This window comes from Sinocyclocheilus rhinocerous, unplaced genomic scaffold, assembly GCF_001515625.1.
Source record: "Sinocyclocheilus rhinocerous isolate Xijiao unplaced genomic scaffold, SAMN03320098_v1.1 scaffold562, whole genome shotgun sequence".
Taxonomy (NCBI): domain Eukaryota; kingdom Metazoa; phylum Chordata; class Actinopteri; order Cypriniformes; family Cyprinidae; genus Sinocyclocheilus; species Sinocyclocheilus rhinocerous.
Window position 1 is genome coordinate 1,713,501 of NW_015641608.1, and position 20,090 is coordinate 1,733,590.

At 37.4% G+C, this 20,090-nt stretch overlaps 1 protein-coding gene across 11 annotated transcripts in view; it reads left to right on the forward strand.

The window, feature by feature from the left end:
* The first annotated feature begins 1,471 nt into the window (after window positions 1-1,471).
* nek1 (NIMA-related kinase 1) overlaps window positions 1,472-20,090 on the forward strand; it is a 38,865-nt gene continuing 20,246 nt past the window's right edge. The window contains exons 1-32 of one of the 11 annotated variants that reach the window (XM_016571992.1): window positions 2,071-2,074; window positions 2,364-2,517; window positions 2,671-2,810; window positions 2,922-3,018; window positions 4,147-4,244; window positions 4,640-4,723; window positions 4,852-4,919; window positions 5,003-5,089; window positions 6,484-6,538; window positions 6,959-7,159; window positions 7,325-7,397; window positions 7,629-7,783; window positions 7,982-8,047; window positions 8,787-8,846; window positions 9,326-9,373; window positions 9,475-9,555; window positions 9,646-9,869; window positions 9,969-10,094; window positions 10,208-10,310; window positions 10,775-10,861; window positions 12,132-12,215; window positions 12,398-12,475; window positions 13,030-13,125; window positions 13,233-13,412; window positions 13,503-13,568; window positions 13,688-13,916; window positions 14,593-14,733; window positions 15,479-15,649; window positions 15,754-15,969; window positions 16,120-16,228; window positions 17,670-17,746; window positions 17,951-18,159. In XM_016571992.1, the coding sequence (XP_016427478.1) occupies window positions 2,694-2,810; window positions 2,922-3,018; window positions 4,147-4,244; window positions 4,640-4,723; window positions 4,852-4,919; window positions 5,003-5,089; window positions 6,484-6,538; window positions 6,959-7,159; window positions 7,325-7,397; window positions 7,629-7,783; window positions 7,982-8,047; window positions 8,787-8,846; window positions 9,326-9,373; window positions 9,475-9,555; window positions 9,646-9,869; window positions 9,969-10,094; window positions 10,208-10,310; window positions 10,775-10,861; window positions 12,132-12,215; window positions 12,398-12,475; window positions 13,030-13,125; window positions 13,233-13,412; window positions 13,503-13,568; window positions 13,688-13,916; window positions 14,593-14,733; window positions 15,479-15,649; window positions 15,754-15,969; window positions 16,120-16,228; window positions 17,670-17,746; window positions 17,951-18,159 (3,486 nt within the window). In that variant the 5' untranslated portion in view covers window positions 2,071-2,074; window positions 2,364-2,517; window positions 2,671-2,693. Of the gene's footprint in view, window positions 1,550-1,614; window positions 1,647-1,801; window positions 1,863-2,070; window positions 2,075-2,104; window positions 2,518-2,670; window positions 2,811-2,921; window positions 3,019-3,073; window positions 3,134-4,146; window positions 4,245-4,639; window positions 4,724-4,851; window positions 4,920-5,002; window positions 5,090-6,483; window positions 6,539-6,958; window positions 7,160-7,324; window positions 7,398-7,628; window positions 7,784-7,981; window positions 8,048-8,786; window positions 8,847-9,325; window positions 9,374-9,474; window positions 9,556-9,645; window positions 9,870-9,968; window positions 10,095-10,207; window positions 10,311-10,774; window positions 10,862-12,131; window positions 12,216-12,397; window positions 12,476-13,029; window positions 13,126-13,232; window positions 13,413-13,502; window positions 13,569-13,687; window positions 13,917-14,592; window positions 14,734-15,478; window positions 15,650-15,753; window positions 15,970-16,119; window positions 16,229-17,669; window positions 17,747-17,950; window positions 18,160-20,090 lie in introns of those variants that run through there. The other 10 variants (XM_016571990.1, XM_016571995.1, XM_016571996.1 and 7 more) reach the window with 10 other exon arrangements.

Consider the following 20,090-nt stretch of genomic DNA (forward strand, 5'->3'; position numbering starts at 1 on the left):
CTTATAAAGAAACAATGCATTTTTGATTGACATTTGATTATTGCTGTGCCAAGAAATGTCATAATGTATAGTACCTTGGAGTGCCATGTAAATATGTGTATTAATATGATAACCATTGTGCACTATACTACTGTATTATTATCTAGAACTATCACTTATAAAAGGTCATAATGTAATCGTTTTTGGACATGTAGTTTGTAACTACCGAGGTATTCTGAAAGGTAATTCTTAGATGTGCCACATTACTGTTGGTAATATCTGACATTAAAGTTATTAATACAGCAAACTGTGGAGCAGAAATTATGTAATGTTCACTCAAAAGTTACAGTTGCCACTTACAATGAGCAACATCCCTTAGAGATCCTTTGACACTGCACAATTATAGTTGGTCTAACAGCACAGGATTTAGGTGTTTTTATACAGTCTATGATTTTTAGACGACAAGATATCGAACTCACGGTAAATATCGGTAATGTCATCTACCGTTCGTTGTTGTCGCTAAATGTGAACTTGTGGTATAGATGGAACGGGTGCCGCCATGTTGAGTGAACTGCGCGTGGTGCCCGATAGGTGGAGCCAAACGCATCGGTAAATTAATATGAACTCAAAGACATATTTGAGAGAAATAATAGCAATATATCTCGAAAAGGAAAATCGAGGCAGCGGACTAACGCATTTGAATGTATTTATTTACTAAATGTATTGTCCAAGTACTAACGCATTTTAATGTATTTATTAGCCTGACTCTAACAGCTACACATGCACATCACTTTATCCCTTGGAACCAGAAAGCAGCAAAATACTTTTATAAAAAAAAAACCTTCGAGATTGTTTTTGCTCCTGAACAACAGAGGCTGTAATGATAAAATAGTACGTTTACAAAATCTCAAAACATGGACAAATAAGACAAATTGGTAAATATGAAAATTATTCAAATTAAAAAAATAATTAACTAATAAAAAATAATTTGAAAATATATGGAATAAAAATAAGTATCTAAATAAGCATCTAAAATAAAATAATAATAATAATAATTATTATTATTATAAATACTAATATAAATAATACATATAGAAATAAATATCAGTAATAAATTATATACATAATATATATTTTTAATTTTAATGGGTTTTTTTTGTACTTTTTCTAAAAAAATAAAAAACACATTTAAAAAAATGCTTTGTATTTCACAAATGCCGTGCCAGAATCCGTTAATCCGTTCGTCTTTTCATTTTCAAAAGCTCTTCAGTAGGAAAGCGGATACTGGCCAAAGATTCTCTGTAGTGGCTCCATGACCGTGTACCAACCGGTGACGGTTGCTAGGGGGGAATTTTGCACCAAACATTGACAGACAAACATAACGGCTATGGGTATTGACTGACATGTTTTTCACCCTATCACCTGAGACTCGACATGAGCACGGACCAATCAAATCGCTCCTCTCAGTCAGCGTGTGCAGTCTTCCCACATGAGACCGCCCACATCAGAAAATCTTCATGTGAGCTTTCCTGATGCTGCCAATGTTCGCTTATTATTCTGAATATAGAAGGTAAGAACTGATTGTATTAGCAAAATAATGCAATATATCGCAGAATTCTGCTTTAAAGTGCATGTCAGTGTCATTTCGCGGGATGCCAATAAGACTGGTAATTTCTTTTCGCGGTTTTCATTAGCGTGCATTTAGTAGCGTATTATCATTAACTTAGTTTGGGCAGACCCGTTCAAGGCCCCGCTAAATTAGACATCAGCTGATGCTTTTCAAACTTTGCAACGCAATGTTCATGTGATGATGCTTTTATCCGTATAACATAAAGCAGCATAACAAATCTTGTTTGTAAATAATGTTGTAGATATTAGACCGTGTAAGTCAATCCATGGTCTGTTATTTGTAATGTAACGTAGAGCTTGTAAGTTTCTATGTATTGTCAGTTTTGTGATTCAGTATTATTGGACAACATAGCTTTCATCAGATTGTTAGTCTAATTTATTGCTGTTTTAAGGTCCCTCTCTCCATCTCTGATTCTTTCTTTTAACCTCTCTCCTTTTGTACCCCTCTTACCTCTTTTAAAGAGTGGTGGGTAATTCCTCCTGACATGTCATATTTAATTCATAAGCTCTTGTACACTGTCTGGCTTTTGCTTTTAGTTTGGCTCAGTTTTTGCATTCGTCCAAGGCTCTATTGCTTTTAGGCTTAATTTGTTTTTATTTTAGTGTCCTACTAGTTTGTCTAAAAATGCATGTCTATGTTTACCTCATCTAGGCCAGGTGGCAGTTATTTATTTATTTAGTCATTTATTAGTTATAGTGATTCCCAGCATGCAGCTGGATTATGTGTGGAAAAATATTAACCTTTCACTCGTCAGGAGGTGCTCCGCTCGAGTCGGTTTAATAATTCCTGCTGGCACTGTGAATAGATGACAGCTGAATGTGACTTTTAAAATGCCACACCTATAAAGGAATATGCCATTTGGTGCTCCAGTGCCATCAGACAATATATTTGGTTGACTTAAAAAAAATGTATGTCTATTTTAGTATCTATATACCTATATCTAGACTATATATCTAGAAAGAGTGAGAGATAATACTATTTTTTTGCTATAACTTTACAAAAATCCTAGTATTGTTTTACAGGTGATCATATTTTTATGTATTTTGTTCCCTGTGCCTCAGCATGAGAAGTCATTTGCACAGACATGGATAAATATGAGAGATTGAAGAAAATTGGGGAGGGATCCTTTGGGAAAGCCATCCTGGTCAAGTCAAGGACAGACGGCCGACAATATGTTATCAAGGAGATTGGCATCTCCAGGGTGAGTTAATTTCTTTCTATTAGACATCTTTTGATGAATTTAATAAGTATTTCAGTTATTAAAAACCTAAATTATTTTAACAAGATGAGATGTGATATACTTGTTCATCAGATGTCAAACAAAGAAAGGCAAGAATCGCGTAAAGAGGTGGCAGTTCTGGCTAACATGAGCCATCCAAACATCGTCCAGTACAAGGAATCCTTTGAAGGTAAAGCCCACTCATACATTAAGATGTCCATATTCTCAAATGTGTATTAAGTGATATTGGAATATGATGCTTCGTTGCCCAGCTCTGCCATTATGTCGACAGGCATGACAAACGGGTGTCTATGAGGTCTTTGGTCTTTAGTTGACCGATCTTGATTAATCTGAGAACATTAGTTCTGGCACAGACCAGACCCACTGCATTTCTGTTCTAAAGGCTTGTGTCTGATTGATAGATCGGGCAGTCTGCATGATCTGGAGGAGCTCCAAGCACTTGAATTAAATTATAGAGAGGATGTCGTTGAGCTAATGATAGTTTCTCTACATGAAGTCATGCAGCAGCAGTATCTCTGACATCCGGATGGCAGGCTAATTAATGACATAAAACTGGGGTGGTATATGAATGTTAATGATATTAGCAATGGAAGGGATTATGTCGGCTTAATTCCATTTGAAATATACAGCGAAACCTAAGAGTTTAAATCTGATTATATCACATGTACACTACATCTCTCTCTCTCTCTTTCGGCTTATTCCCTTTATCAGGGGTTGCCACAGCGGAGTGATCCGCACAACTGATTTGGCACATGTTTTACGCCAGATGCCCTTCCTGCCGCAACCCAGCACTGAGAGTACACTAACTCGTATAACCCCAGTGCTGGGACACATGTACACTTCATGATACACAAATATCCAAAAGTTTGTAACTTTAATGTATTTGAAAGAAGTCTCTTATGCTCTACATTTATTTAATCAAAACATTGTAAAAACAGTAATATTGTAAAATATTATTATAATTATAAATAACTGATTTTTGTTTGAATATATTGTACATTTTTAAATTAATTTTAATATATTTTAAAAGTCATTACTCCAGTCTTCACTGTCATGACCCTCAAGAAATCATTCTAATATGCTGATTTATTGTAAAAAAAAAAAAAAAAATCTTTGTTAACATTTTTTTTTAAAATCTCCTATGACATTATAAACTTTTGATCAATTAAATGCATGATTTTTTTATGATTTAAAATAAATTTTATTGTTTAAATCCCAAGAAGCCACCCAGGCTGTGATCTGAAACATTGCTGTTACTTTGTCATTGAAGTACAATAATTTGTCTCTTTTTCTTCAGAGAGTGGTTGTTTGTACATAGTAATGGACTACTGTGAGGGAGGAGACCTGTTTAAGAAGATCAATAATCAGAGAGGGACTCTATTCTCTGAGGAACAGGTAAGAGGAACAATACAAAGTCTGTTAAGCTCTGCACCTGACAACAGGCTGCAAATTATCTAAGCTTTTCTCACTCCTACAAAAATAAATGGTATCTATTTAAAGTCATATGCACTCATATGGAATGAAGAATCCAGTCACATCAGCAGCTAATCTATTTTATTCTGCAGTATATAGAGTGGGTCGCCTCACAGGGGTGGCATTGTTGGACCAGTCAAATGCTACTTAGATATACCATTAAATATAAAAAATAATTGTTAACTTTGAATTTCTTTTATCATAACAAAATAAAATATTCTTAGTTGTTGAACGTTAGCAAAAGACCAATTTTTTTGCAAGAATAATCTTGCAATGTTATCGTCTGAAATACTGAACACTGTGTTGTTTTCTGGAAGATTCTTGACTGGTTTGTGCAGATCTGCCTGGCTCTGAAACACGTACATGACCGCAAAATCCTACACAGGGACATCAAATCACAGGTAAGGCTGTCTCTCTCACACACACACTTGTACCAACATTTCTGTGGAACTACAGGATAATGTACAATATACTTCGACTTGGTTTACATATGCCTCTTACATGATTTTTGCTTTTGTTTTCTATCAAGAATATTTTTCTGACCAAGGATGGTACCATTCAGCTGGGTGACTTTGGAATCGCTAGAGTTTTGAACAGGCAAGTAATTGCAATTTGATTTCAAAACAGCATAAGGAATGTGGTGAGAATAACCTTCATATGTAATGTGGTTGTGTGTGCAGCACCGTGGAGTTGGCGAGGACATGTATTGGCACACCTTACTACCTGTCGCCAGAGATATGTGAAAATAAACCATACAACAACAAGAGGTAAAGTACTCCCTGTTCTGAGCCAGAGTGGTATATATGGGCAGTACAGAAGCTACAGAGCACTCGGTGGCTCTTGTACAGTTTGCTGAATCATTATAGAGTGGTGAAGTAAGTTTATATGTGTTTATCTGATCCCAGCAGCTACATATGATCCCAAGTCATTTGTTCCTGGACTGTTTGTAACTTGATCAGTCTGAATATTTTTAGCCAGTATTGATTAACCCCAGCTGTATTACATTAGTGTTTAAAGGATTAGGGTCTGTAAGATTTTTTTTGAAAGAATTCCTTTAAGCTCACCAAATCTGTATTTATCTGATCAAAAATATAGTAAAAATAATAATATTGTGAAATATTTATTACTGCTTTCTATTTGTACATATTTTAAAATGTAATTTATTCCTGTGATGGCAAAGCTGATTTTTCAGCAGCCATTAATTACTCCAGTCTTCAGTGTCACATGATCTTTCAGAAATCATTCGAATATACTGATTTTGTGCTTAAGAAACATCAGTATTGAAAACAGTTATGCTGCTTAATATTTTTTGTAAAACCGTGTTTATTTTTGTCCCCAGAATTCTTTGACAAATATAAAGTTAAAAAATAATGAGTAATGGAACTTTTTTTGTAATATTATAAATTTATTTATTTACTGTAATTTTTGATCAATTTAATGCATCCTTACTGAATACAAGTATTGATTTCTTGAAAAGATAAAATTTTACTGATCCCAAATGTTTGATTTTTGATAGAGTATGAATTTGAAAATTTCTTAGTATCAGAGTGCGTACTGAGATATAGACATTAAATGACTTTGTTCACACTGCACAGCACACAAATCTTATTTGGTTTTCAATCCTGATCTTTTCAATTCCATCACATCCTGAATGATGAAATATAATATGAACATTTAGACTGTGATGCATTAATTGGATTTTGAGCCACATATCGATGTGCAATATGATCGTGATTTTGCGCAGCTTGTCGGTGAACAACGGCTCTGTGTAGTTAATGCTGCTCCATGTGAAAGCCCGCACGTGATGGAGATTTACCGCTGATTAAAGAACCGGCTTTACTGACAAGATGTGCGTTAAATATCGCATGCGATTTATCGTGCAGCCCTAGTTTGGATTGTAAACATTAGATTTTGTGTAGTCCTTTGCAAAAATAAGAAAATTCAGATATTGTGCAAAGCCATGTTGTTTAATATTCAAATCACTTTAGATATTATATGCTGTTTGTTTGTGTATTTATGTTTGCATGTGCACATGTGTGAGTAATCCACATGTGCCACCCCAAAATTTACCCATTTGTCCCACTTTCTCCCTGTCTGTCTGCTTTGTTTTTTTGTCTTCTCTCTCTTTCTTTCTGCGTTGTTCTGTCGGGTCTGACCCTAGTGATATCTGGGCCCTGGGATGTGTCCTGTATGAAATGTGCACGCTTAAGCATGCAGTAAGTACCTCATGTTCTCAATAGTAGCTTTTGTGTGCAAGGGAGTTTTTGTGCTTATCTTTTAATGTGAACGATAAAACAGGACTATCTCCTTCATATCTTTTTAACCTGTCTCTGTATGTAGGTCTCATTTTCTCTCACTTCCCTTCTTTCATTATTTACACCATGAATGTTCTGAGGAGACTAATATTTTACAGTGGAGAGGCAAGTGAAACTGCAGCAGCTTTAAAAATTGAGATGATTAGCTGTGTGGAGAGACTCTTTCCTGCTGAAGAGAAAATTCACTGTTGATTAATTTGAAAGTCTTTTTTTCTGTATTCTTTGATTATATTGTAGGTTTACGTGATTTATGACTTGAGTGAAGGTAGTATTATCATTTTATTTTCAAGTAGGACCAATTATATGATGTCTTTCACTCAGTTTGAGGCCGGAAACATGAAGAACCTGGTGTTAAAAATCATCCGTGGTTCGTACCCGCCGGTTTCCGTGCATTACTCCCAAGACTTGCGCTCTCTCCTGGCCCAGCTGTTCAAGCGCAACCCCCGGGAGAGACCCTCCGTCTCAGCCATTTTGGACAAGCCTTTTCTTGCTTGCAGGATTCACAAGTTTCTCAGCCCTCAGGTGATGCATGCAAACAGACATTTATGGCAGTGTGATGATGAATCAGTCTGTGCGCTGTGCCTCAGATATAACTCAGATGTTATATAACGCTCAGGTCTAATTCCAGACCCAATCCCACATGTGTTGGAGAATTTGTTTTAGTATGTTTCCTTGTATATGTTGCAGATTATTGCTCAGGAATTCAGCCACTCACTTCACCTTAATCAGCCTAAAATGAGTGTGGCCCAGGGAGCACCAGGTAAACACATTCATTAATAACTAATACATTTGTTACCCTCTGGTAATGTTGTTGTATATATGGATTATTCTATTATCCTAAATTTAGGGAGAAAAATTACTTACGAATCATGGTATCCACTGATGGATGAGCAGTAGTCGAGTAGAGATGTGCCTGGAGTATATTGTTAAATTGTTCTCTTGATCTCCAAATACCAGAAATCCAGTTGTTCTGTTCCTCTTCACTCCCCAGCCAAACGCCCTGCCCCAGGCCCCATCTCCATCTCCCCAGCTCAGAAAATCACAAAGCCAGCAGCCAAATATGGAGTGCCTTTAACAGTCCGAAGACCGTCTGACGCCATCAGAAAGGTCCCGGATGCAGCAAAGAAACCAGTCAAACTTAAGCAGGTGAGAACCATGAGAAATAAGGACCCCATGTATGTCATTGGCTAATCCACTCCTATGTTTTGCCCGTACATTGTCACTCAGTATGTTAGGAGAGGCACTTGTGTAACTTCAGACATTTGTTGATGTTGTCCCGCTGTGTGCTATAAATGAGAGCGAGAGACCTCTGATCCTCGCCCCTCGGTGTCATGTGTTGTCCAGGCTCCCCCTCCTGCAGCAGCTCAGAGGAGAGTGAGTCGAGTGGAGGAGGAGAGGAGGAAGCATGAGGTACATTAGAGAGTGCCCCCTATCTACAGACCCTTCTTCTAACACCCAACCCTGATCCTCCTTTTAATCCACTTACCCCTGTGCAAATACACTTTGTCCTCCACCAAAAATTTTTGCCCTGTAAGCCTCAAATAGGTTTACCCTTTATATCATTAATATGTCCCATTTATTGGTCTGCTCTAGTGGTTAAAGATCTGAGCTGCTATCAGAAATATTGTAATCTTTTTGCAAAGAATAAGTCCGTATCCGTATGGTGCCTATGAGCAGGACACTTCTCCACAGGTTGGCCCAGCAGTACTATCACTGTACTTGTAGTTACTCTGGACTGTATCTCTTTTTTTTTCTTCAGTGAAACTTTTTTCTTTCCCCTCTTTTTTTGTTGGTGTCCTTCTGCTTCTCTCCAACTGCTGTCATTCATATGGTGGGCATCTTCATTTTTTTTCATTTTCCGCCCCTTTCTTTATTAACCCTTTCTCCAGTCCAGTGTTCATTCTATAAATGTGTCTAGAACTACTCTACCCTCTGAGCCGCAAGATGCTAAACCATTATTGTTCAACGACTGATCCATTTTGGGAACAAATATTCTTTCAAGATTATATATGGATGTTTGGCTGCTCTTTCCTCTCTTTGCCACATGGAGTTGTACAAACAAATTTTTCTGTCATCACTATTGCAAACAAGTAATGGGAAATACTATTTGCATCATGTCTAAAAGCATCATGGTCATGTTCTGTTTCAGGAAGGAGTGAGGAAGAAACGGATGGAGATGATGGAGAGGGAAAGGAAGCAAAGAGAACAGGTGAGCTATTGATGGCGTCTTGCCATGACATCATGTCACACGTTTTTTTTTTACTATCCTGAATCTTCTTTTACAGTGATACAGATTATAATTTCAAATCATTATGTTCTTGTGTACTTTCTAATCATTAAAGAATCCTATCCTGAGAAAATGCAGCACAACTGTTTTCAATATTAATAATAGTAAGAAATATTTCTTGAGCAACAAATAAGCATATTAGAATAGCATAAGAGACTTCTATTAGAATATATATACTTACATACATACTAAATTGTAAGTTATGTCAAGGTATGTTTATTTTGTTTTGTGCCTGTAGTGTTGGTGATTGAGTGAGTTCACATCAAGTTCAGCAGATGTTGGCTGTTCTAGTTTCATTAGTTGGATGGATGCTATTTGTAATGTGTCTCTTGGGTAGAAAGACATTTTTAAAGCCTCTTGATAGAGTTAGTGATCCTTAGTAATTGTGTTTCTCTTTGTAGATGCTCTTACTGAAGGCTGCTCAGATGAAGAGATTTGAGAGGGAAAAGGTGAACTGATCAGTGCCCTTCTGCAAATGGTTATTTACAATAAATTGATGTTGGTTTCATTTGTTTATATTAAAACTTTAACTTGGACCTTTTTATTTTAGCTGAACCGGATAAACCGGGCTCGGGAGCAGGGCTGGAGACATGTGCTCAGTTCCAGTGGAGGCAGCAGTCCTGAGCGAAAGGTACAATAGTCTTCCTTGTCTGCTACAGATTAGTCAATAAAGGCTGCTAATATTGTCAAGGTTTCTCATTCAGTGCATATTTTTGCATAGTTTTATGGAGGTGGTGGTGGCGGCGTTGGAGCACCACATTCCCCTGGAATAGGCCCATCCCCTGTGCCTGGCCCCACCCCTACTCCTGCTCATGCTCCTGTTCCTGCTTTAGCTCCAAGCAGAGCTCCATATGACCATGTCCACACAGCAGCTGAAAAACCATCCAAACCTACACCTAAAGATGATGCTGGGGAAGGAGCCAAGTCTTTAGGGGACAATGGCAGGTGAATGAGATGAATGAGAGAAACTGTGCCAAGTGTTTTTATATTCCTGCTTTTTTGAATATTTTTTTATTTAATGTGCATATGTTATTATCATTAAAGCACTGCTACAGACTCAGGGTCGCTGAATGGTCATGCCTGCATCCCTGTTAAGGATGTTGTCAGGAAAGAACCACGTAAAGCAAGTCTCCAAAACGAGCAGATTTCAAAGAACGACTATGCCAATAGGTCAGGTGGCTATGTGTTTTCATCAGTAATGTTTGTCAGATATTCAGTCTGTCTTCAGTCTGCCAGTCTGTCAAGCAGAGCTAAGATCATCTTTTTTATGTCTCTGTCTCTAGGTTTCGAGGTCAGCTGGCGGCAGAGAGGGCTAAGCAGGTGGAAGAGTTTCTACAACGGAAAAGAGAAGCCATGCTGAATAAAGTCCGTGCAGAAGGACAGCTGGTACGAGTTTTTTCCTTGGCCTCTTCTGGTTAAATGAATGTTCTGGTTTCGGTACACTTTTTCTCTACGATGTTTCTGAGCATAAAGTAAATTTCCACGGAAAATTATTTTCACTCCTAGGTTTTAAGGTCAACATGATATAAAAAACACCTTATCTATTTTGTACATTCATCTTATTGTGAACTATTAATCCATGCAAATGTTAATTAAAATGTCATAACTTGATTTTCTGGTAAAATGATAGACTTTCTGACTCTCTGGTGACATATGCTGGACATCTCCAATTATTTACTCCGCTTAAACCCTGCCCCTTTCTTACAATCAACCAAAAGCTCACATTCAGATCTGTCTTCATTCAGTTAACAACTGATGTATAGAAATAAGGTGTTGAAGTCAGTGATGGAATTGATAATACATTTAATTATGTGGCTTTTGTAATATCGGATTAACCAATGGGTGAACAGGGGGCTCGGCAAAACCTGGCCGCCATCTTTGCAAGCTGGACAAACTCCTCCCGATGCAGGAGACCCCAAGTCAACAAAGAGGAGGAGGTAGGAGTCCTGTCTGGGACCAAACAACACTCCTCAATCCATCAAGTCACTTAAACTCTTCATTGTTCGGTTCCTTATTTTAAGTTGTAAATGCCCACCTGATGTTGCTGCATCTGCTCACCAGCGCAATCTGATGTCCAGTACCTGCACAGTGTATGTTTGTTGAATGTGGCTGTGAAATGCACTGAAAATGTTGTAGTTCATTATTTCATTTCATCCAATACCACATTCTGGCAAAATTCCCCAATGCTTTTATTATCTTTTTTGTGTGTGTGGATTTGATTCTGCTTCAACGCCCCTTGTTTTGGGTCCCTCATCATTTTTTTCTATTTTTGAAGAGTATTCAGTGTATCTGCAGGATCCCAGCTGAAGACTAACCGCTGCTTTTTATGGTCCTCATCGATGAATGGCTTTGATTCTGCTGTAACTTTAAGTTTGCGGTTCCCACAATACAGTGTAAATGTTTAATGCTGGTTTTCTTTTCCAATGTATTTCACCAATTATATTTCATGTTCAATATACAATAAGTGTTTTGCCCCTGTTCTTATGTTTGTCGGAAGGAGACAATAGCTATGTTTCCATCCACCTATTTTTATGCACATTTTGGATTATCGCATTAAAAACTGCTGGATGGAAACGCCAGGATGCGCATAAATTCTAAAAATCTGCATAAAAAACTTATGCGCACAACTGAGTAGGATAAACTTTTATCCGATAAGAAAAAATGCACATAAACTACGATGGACACACATTTGCCGAATAAATTCCTCCATGCGCATTGAAAAAGTCATGTGACTTTGCACTATGAGACGGGATAAATTGACTAACCAGCGGACCGATCTCGTTCACAGCATCTATATGTTGTTTTGGTCGTTCTGAAATGCCCGAGGAAAGTCTGTCATCAAAGTATTTCTGTATAATTACTGTCTTGCATGACTGCGTTCCCAAACAGCAGGCATCCACCTCTAAAAGCAATGACCGCATTTATTGTGTTACGTCTATTCTCTCTGAAGCGCAAGTAATTTATTATATATGAAAATTATTATATTCAGTAGCTTCTCCTAGTTTTCTTAGAGATATTTAGTGCCAGTTTATCAGGAAGTGACGATTTTGTTCTCTTTGACTCGTTGGATGGAAACTGGGCTTTATTCGCAAATGTTTTATGCGATTTTCCAGTTTTGCGCATAAGTTAAATTCGCATCTTTGGATGGAAACCTAGCTAATGGGAAGAGAACAGAGAGAGATGATATGTGAACTGTGTTTTTCTCAGGAGTACTTGGCAAGATTACGACAGATCCGACTACAGAACTTTAATGAACGCCAGCAGATCAAAGCTCGCCTCAGAGGAGAGAAGGTATATGCACCCACGTATAGGCCCATTTGACATTTCTTTCAACTGTAGATTTATTGTTTTATCACACATTTTAATGCTTACTATTATTTATTCGGCTCAGCTTCAGTGCTTTTACACATCATTAAATAGATTTTTAAATGTATTTAAGTATTCATTTGTTATATTTGGACCGTCTATCTCAGTATGACAGTGATGGCTCAGACAGTCAGGAGTCATGTGAAGAGGCAGTACTCAGGATGAAGAAGATCGAGGCTTTAAAGGTTTTGCATTTACATTTAAAAAAAAATTTTTTTTTTATAAATTATCAGCATCATAATTTGAATTGTAAAATGGAATTATATACACTACCATTCAAATGTTTGGGGTTGGTAGGTATTTTTAAAAATGTTTTTAAAAGAAGTCTCTTATGCTCATCAAGGCTGCATTAGTTTGATCAAAAATACAGTAAAAACCTTAATATTGTGAAATATTACTGCAATTTTAAATAACTGTTTTCTGTTTTAATATCTTTTAGGCAAAGCTGAATTTTCAGCAGCCATGTCTTTAGTCTTCTTCAGTGTCACACGATACTTCAGAAAACATTCTGATATGCTGATTTGGTGCTCAAGAAACATTTTTTATTATAATCAATGTTGAAATCAGTTGTGTTGCTTAATATTTTTGTGGAAACCATGATGCATTTTTTTCAGGATTCTTAGATGATTCTTAAAAGGTCTTAAATGTATATAAGTATATGTCTTGGTATCAGAATGCAAAAGCAACCAGACTGTTATTTGATTAAAACAGTTATCAAGAATGTGTGTTTTTATGTAAGGCCCAGTCAAAGGCTCGTGCTGCTGTAATTAAAGAACAGCTGGAAAAGAAGAGAAGAGAAGCATATGAGAGAGAGAAGAAAGCATGGGAGGATCATGTATGTCATCTTTCTTTCCCAAACTTCTCCTCTTTCCTCGTTTCTCTTCCATTTCTTATGTATTTTATTGTGCCTTTTGTTTTGTCTTATCTTTTATGACAAAGCAGCTTGTTGCACGAGGGGTGAAGGTTGCTGTTGGAGCTGTGGGCGGAGCTCCACCTCCTGCAGCCCCTGCCACTCAGCCATCTGACTCCACCCCTCAGGAAGATGCTTCCAAAGCCACACCCTCCTCTAGACCCACCACTCCAGCCATCTCCATGACTGCTGCTCTGAAGGATGTGGGCGCGGTTAGTCATCCATCACACTGATTAAATCACCTTTGCTGTATTTGCTTAAATGGTCATCCAATGCTTATGCATTTTTTTTTTTTTTGGTAGATTTCATCAGGACAGAGTTCTCCTATGAAAGAGGACTCCCTTAAAGCAGAAACATCAGGTGTACAGGTGGAAAATGCATATTTGGATATGTGAAATACCATTAATATGAGAGAGCGGTTTATTGAATGATTTGTCACTTCGACTATAGTGAGTTGTTTTTTTTTTTTTTTTTTTTTTTTTGAGAGAGTGACAAGAAGGAGATTCTTCACCGACTTAATCAGAAGGTCCAGACCACTGAGGAAGATGCCACACCTTGCAGCATTGCACCATGCCCAACTTCTCAACAGATCCAGCCTTCCATCACAGAAGAAAGACCTCCTGCAGCTGGTGATAGGAGGAAATGGGAAGCTGTAGCTCCACCCATATTGTCTGTAGCCGAACAAACTCTGGAGGAGACCTGTGCAACTCTGGCAGGTATAAACACAACAATCTCATCAATGTTGTTATTATTATTGCTGTAAAAACACGTGTGACTACATACATTTCTTTATAGGATATCTAAAGTCAAACCTGAGATTTTTTAAGACAAATGCACCTTATGTACATACAGAAATGTTCCATACAATCTGAAAGCAAATCATGTGTCTCCGATTCCTTTACATAATTGAACAGGCTGTGGCACAAATTCACATTTTACTTAATTAAATAGGCTGCTAATTTGCTTATCAATAAAATAGGATGTACTGCAAGTGTAAAATGGTCAAGATTTTTTAAAAATTGTTTTATGTACATATATATCAACACATATGAATTATAGGTTGAGTAGTATTTTTTACTTTGAAATGTGCAGCCGATCACATTTAATTATTTAAACCTTAGCATTTGGAATTTTAATAATCACATTAGGCCATATCACAATTCCTGTTTTTCCATCCTCACATTTAAGACCTCTTGCATTGTTAATTAAGGCTTTATTATATCATTTAAGACATTTTATGATAAAAATTAAATTACATTTGATAAAACTGTATTTATGACATTTAAATTGTTGTAGGTCAGTAATAAAAGATACCATATCGTTTAGATATTTGCGTCATATGAGCAGCACTATACACATTCTCTTTGTTTCCCCTCTCTTGTCCTATCTCAGTGTCTCAGGTGGCTTCTCCAGAGACGAATGCTCTCTCTGGTGGAGACAGGAAGAAGTGGCAGACTGATGGTGCCCCTCTTCTGTCTGTGGCTCAGCAGACTCTGGAAGAAACTAGCTTTACAACAGCAGGTCAGCTAACAGGTAAACATCCTCATTCTGAGATTCTTTAGTTTATGCAGTTTTTGCAACTGATTCGACACATTTTTTAAATCAAATTGATAGTTTATGTTTGATAAAACACAGAACAGTTGTGGAAAAACAAATGGTGGAGGTTGTCATCTTAGCCTACTAAGAAAATTTGCTCTGCGGCACAGGTTGTATAAGACTCACAGATACCAACCTGACAAGTGACCAAGTTTCTTGTAGCACATTTGCAAGACTCTAATGAGAAGTGATTGTGCCAACAAGAATCAAAATATTGCAGCAGTGAAAAGCACACACCATCAGCTCTCATTACATCAGCATCACATATTTATAGTGCGTTCAGTTATGAAGGCAGCATTTAGGTGAGCTATAGTGAGAAATTGATGGCTACAACAGGCTGAGGTGCACATTTGAATGATTTGACCTTTGTTTTTGCTAGGCTAGATGCAGAATAAAAGTAGTCAATTAATTATACACATCCTCCTTATTACTTCCAGAGTGAATAGATTATGTATTAGAGAGTGTTTTGTTTTGTAACCATGGATGGTGTGTTGTGTTACATGCACTGGGACTCCAGCCGCTCTATAGCAACTGGATTAATAACAAACAAGGCATTAGGTTATTTGCTAGATCTCTAGTATTCTGTGCCCGGAGAGCAAAATCATGTTGTTTCCATTGTATATAATAAAATTGGTGGCGTATTTATATGCAATAACATAATTTTTTTTTAAACTTATTTCAGAAAAAACAGCAGGTGAAGTCATTTGCATGGATGATTGGCAGGGGGAGGGGCTAAGGAAGGCTTGGGGGCGGAGTCCAGATTCAGAGGTTCTGAAGGTGTTGGAAGAGGCAGAGCTCCAGCCCTTTACCCAGAAACTAGATCCCACCAGCACCTGTGACCACACACTGACTGGTGAGTCTTTGATCAGAGTGTTTTTCATCTGTGTGATGTGTTCAGTCTTACTGACAATAGTATCCTGTTAATCCTGAGTTTCTATTTGTGTTTCTTTTCCCCAGAAAGCCTTAATCTTATTGAAGAGTCTTTAGATGTCACTCATGAAACCAAACAAGTGCCTCTTCCTCAGCCATGCCAGCCTGCCATTGGCCTTGCCAAACAAGAAGTGACATGTCAGAAGACAGTGCCTATCACAGCAGAGGTTAAAAGTCAGGAACTAATCCCACAAACAACAGAAGAGATTCAAAAGACTCCATCTGGAGAAAGTGAGACAGAGGGTGAGAATAGTGTTACACTGAAAATGATTGCAGTACTCTTAGCGAGATACCTTATTATTCAAGATTGAAATGTGTAGAAATTCAGATCATTGGTAGTGAGACCTTTTGCACTTGTTACTGTTTTTTAACAAACATTTTCTGTCCTTCCAGTGGTGGATGATATGGAGTCAGTAGTTCTAGATGAAGCCTCTCAGCAAACCTCAAAGCCGCCCCCAGCAGATGTAATGCAAGCATGGACAAATGACACTCCAGTGTCTCCGTAAGCATTTTTTTTTTCTCACAGAATTTGACAACTGGTAGCGTCATTTTGGCAATAATATCTGTATCACTGTTAATATGAATACAGATTTTTTTCAAACTTCTTTCAGACCTGTGAAAGGTTTAATTTGCAGTGTTACTGCAAAGTTAGTATATAGCTGATCTATATATGTATATCTCTATAATGTTGAATTAAAAAAAAAATTTTCAAGTACCATTTAAAGTACTGCATTTTAAATATTTCCATATTATCATTTAAATAGAAAGTTCACCTAAACAGCCTGACACAAGTAGAAATATTTAAAAAATCATGTACTAATAAAAACTAAGAATGTATCTAAGAATGTATCTTTTATTCTCCAATACTGAAAGCAGAACCGATAAGGGAGCTCTTGATATGTGTTGTTACACAGCTCTTGCAAATTACCTTTTTTGTTCGGTGTCTGTCATTTCGAAGCTGGAGTAATCTCATATTACGTAAGTTTTTCTTTAATATTAATTTGCCTAACGGTCGATTTGACCGTGTAGACACCATAATCCCACTCTCTCTCCCGCTTTCTATTTTTTTTGTTTTTTTTTAATGGTGGGCGTTTACACAGTTGGTTAGAGCGGTGCTGATTGGGGAGAAGGGAGGTGCGCTCACTCAATTGGTTAGTAAGACTGGCACTCAAGGCTGGCAGTCATGCATTTGCTCTGGAACAGAGTCATATTGCATCCACATCGCAGGCTTTGTGATTAGCAAATCGCAACTTCTCAAATCGCGATTGTGATTCTATTTTTATTCATCGCTCAGCCCTGGTCACTGTCACAGAACAGTTGTTGAATGAAGAATTATGTAACAGTTGGCTTACATCATTTTGCGTTCTAAAGAAAGAGTAACAGCACACAGGTTTAGAACGTTCACTACCGTTCAAAAGTTTGGGGTTGGTAGGATTTTTTAACTTTTTTTTATTTTTTTTATGTCTTTTATGGTCACAAAGTGTTTTTTCTTATTTAATAAATAGAGTGAAATAGTAATAATGTGAAATTTATTCCTATATTATGTTTCATATGACATTTTTAGGAGCCGTTACTTTAGTCTTCAGTTTCACATGATCTTTCAGAAATTATTCTAATATGCTGATTTGGTGCTCAAGAAACATTTCTTACTATTATCAGTGTTGAAAACAGTTGTCTGTGTAATATTTTTACAGAATCAGTGATACATTTTTTTCAGGATTCTTTAATAAATAAAAAGTTCAAAAGAACAGCATTTATTTGATATCTTTTGTAACATTATAAATGTCTTTACTGTATTTTTTGATAAATTTAATTAATGCTGAAATATTGATATCTTCCAAAAAAAAAAAAAACTCAAATCTTACAGTAGTGGACAGAATGACATAACTTCTATATTTTCAGTGAACTATCCCTTTAATCATTGTTTTTCATTTTTATTTTAGGCCAGCAGATGGCAGATTAATACAAGCAGAGTGCACAGAGATGACGCAAAGAGAAGAGAAACACCCTGAACCTGCAGGTAGTCTCAAATGCAATACTAAGACACCTTATCTCCCTTTCACACAAGCATGTCTCATTATGCACCATATCAAAGCGCTCCAGTATCCCCTTTAAAATTCATTTACTTTCTAACAATGTTAATAATCCTCAGAAGCTTAAAGAATGCCAGTTTGAATGAAACTCCACTGTCGTGAAGTTTTTGTTGGCCTCTTCTTTTTTTCAGTAGATAAGCCTTTGTTTGTGAAGCTAAGCAGTAGTCCAGCTCACAGACAAACAGTAGCATTGGCCATCCTGTCTGCTCAGTCCTCACTGGAAGACTCTTCCACCATCGCCTCACGTTCCCGCTCTGTCTCTCCACTGCGCTCCCAAAGGCATGGCGACGCACTTCTCATTGGCCTCTCTACTGGCCTCTTTGACACAAACAACCCAAAGGTGAGTACTAGAACCTCACTGTAACAAGTGTGAGTCTATATTTGTTTTCTTTCTCTCGCATGTTAGTTCAGACTAAATCAGTGACACTAAACTCTGGCCAGATCTTCAAATGCTCAGGAATAGACTACATGACTTTTAGAATCTGAACAGCTGAAAAGCTCTAGATATCATACACACTTGCCAACTTTGTAATTGCTGATCATACAGTAAACTTCTGAGAATCAAACACTACCAGACTTTCCAAACAAACTCACACAGAAACATGGACCTTGTTGCTAAGAAACACTTGACAAATGTAAACAATATGTGTTGTAATATCAGCTCAAATATCAAACATGTTTGATATCCTCTGAACCGGATAGAATCATAGCCAAAAAATAAATAAAAAATCAAAGTCTGCGCCCATTATACATAATGTGATTTTTTTCTGTGAAATCTGTCAACTTGTACTGCCCAAAATTTACAACTAGGGTCAAACTGGGGCAAACATCACATTTAAATCGGAAAAAATCGTATTGTTGCGTAGTGTATTCCAGCCTTAACTACTATAGAAATGTAGATGGAGCCAGTGGAGTGTGACAAAAAGGGGCGTAATGTCCGCTCTCTTGGGTTCATTGAAGACCAGACGTGCCGCTGCATTCAGGATCATTTGGAGAGTTTTGATTGCACACGCAGGAAGGCCAGCTAAAAGCATTACAGTCCAGTCTAGAAATGATCTGCCAGGACCAGGAGTGGTGTAGCATGCTCAAATATTAAGGGTCGGATTTGCTTGATCCTCAAAGCCCGCTTTCAGTGACAGATAGCAAGTCTGTGAATATCAGCTCTTAAAACCTGACTGATTACTGTCTAGCAAGTTGTTCTGTGAGAGGAAAGAAGAAACCTGAAGAGGAGAAGAGAGACCTAAGGGTTACCCAAGCCTTTTTTTGATGTGTTAGGCTAGTGGGAATAGGGTCATGGGGGCAGGTTGTAGGATGGTTCAAGAAAGTTAGGAGACCCAGGGCTCCAGACTGCGACTAAAACGGTCGCATTCGCGACCAAAAATATAAATTTTGCGAGTAGGGGTGTGTGATATGACGATTTTTGATCGTGGACGATAAAAATGTCTCCACGATCTGCTTTTGAAGAAATGTCGTAGTATCGTGCTACAGCGCACATTCTCAGTTGCAGTTCTGGCGCCTCCATATCTATATACTGTACAACGTCACATGCATTCACATCAGTGTTAACTCAGCGGTAAAATTACTCTAACAGGATACTGCACTTATTCGCAATCTCAAAAGTACATTATTTGCCGGTTAAATGTTTCATTCACGCGCTGGTCAGACTTAGGGCTGGGTATCGTTCAAAAATTTGCTATATCGATACCGATGCCGATACCTTGACTTCGATACCGGTTCCTGAACGATACTTTTTTCGATACCAATTTTATGAAATCTATTTGAACACACTCTATTTCAGATCTATTAATGCACTTAATACTTATATTTCATGTCCTGAAGAACAGTTCTCCTCACACACGTACACTGGGAGAGCATGTTGACACTGGTGTGTGCCACTTTCTCTGACATGGTGAAACTCAGCACAAACCTAGAAAACCACAAACACGCACAAGTAAGTGTATAACCAACAATGGATGTAGAAAAGAGAAAGCAGAGTCTGTGTCCTGTTATGTGAGGACACATCACACAACTTGCTCTTCAACTGAATAGAAGTTACCTTAAGTGTTGAGGCTCACTCTTTTATATTCATCATCCAGCTCAGCCTGCAATTAAAGTAAGTTTGTAAAGGATTACTACAAGTTTTTAGATTGCTTTTGTAAATTTAATATATTGCCAAATTCATGTCTGTGTATTAGCTTTAACCTAATTTTGGATTAATACTCTTAGCAGCTAACGTTAGTTGTTTAAAAACAGACCAAATAAAAATCACAT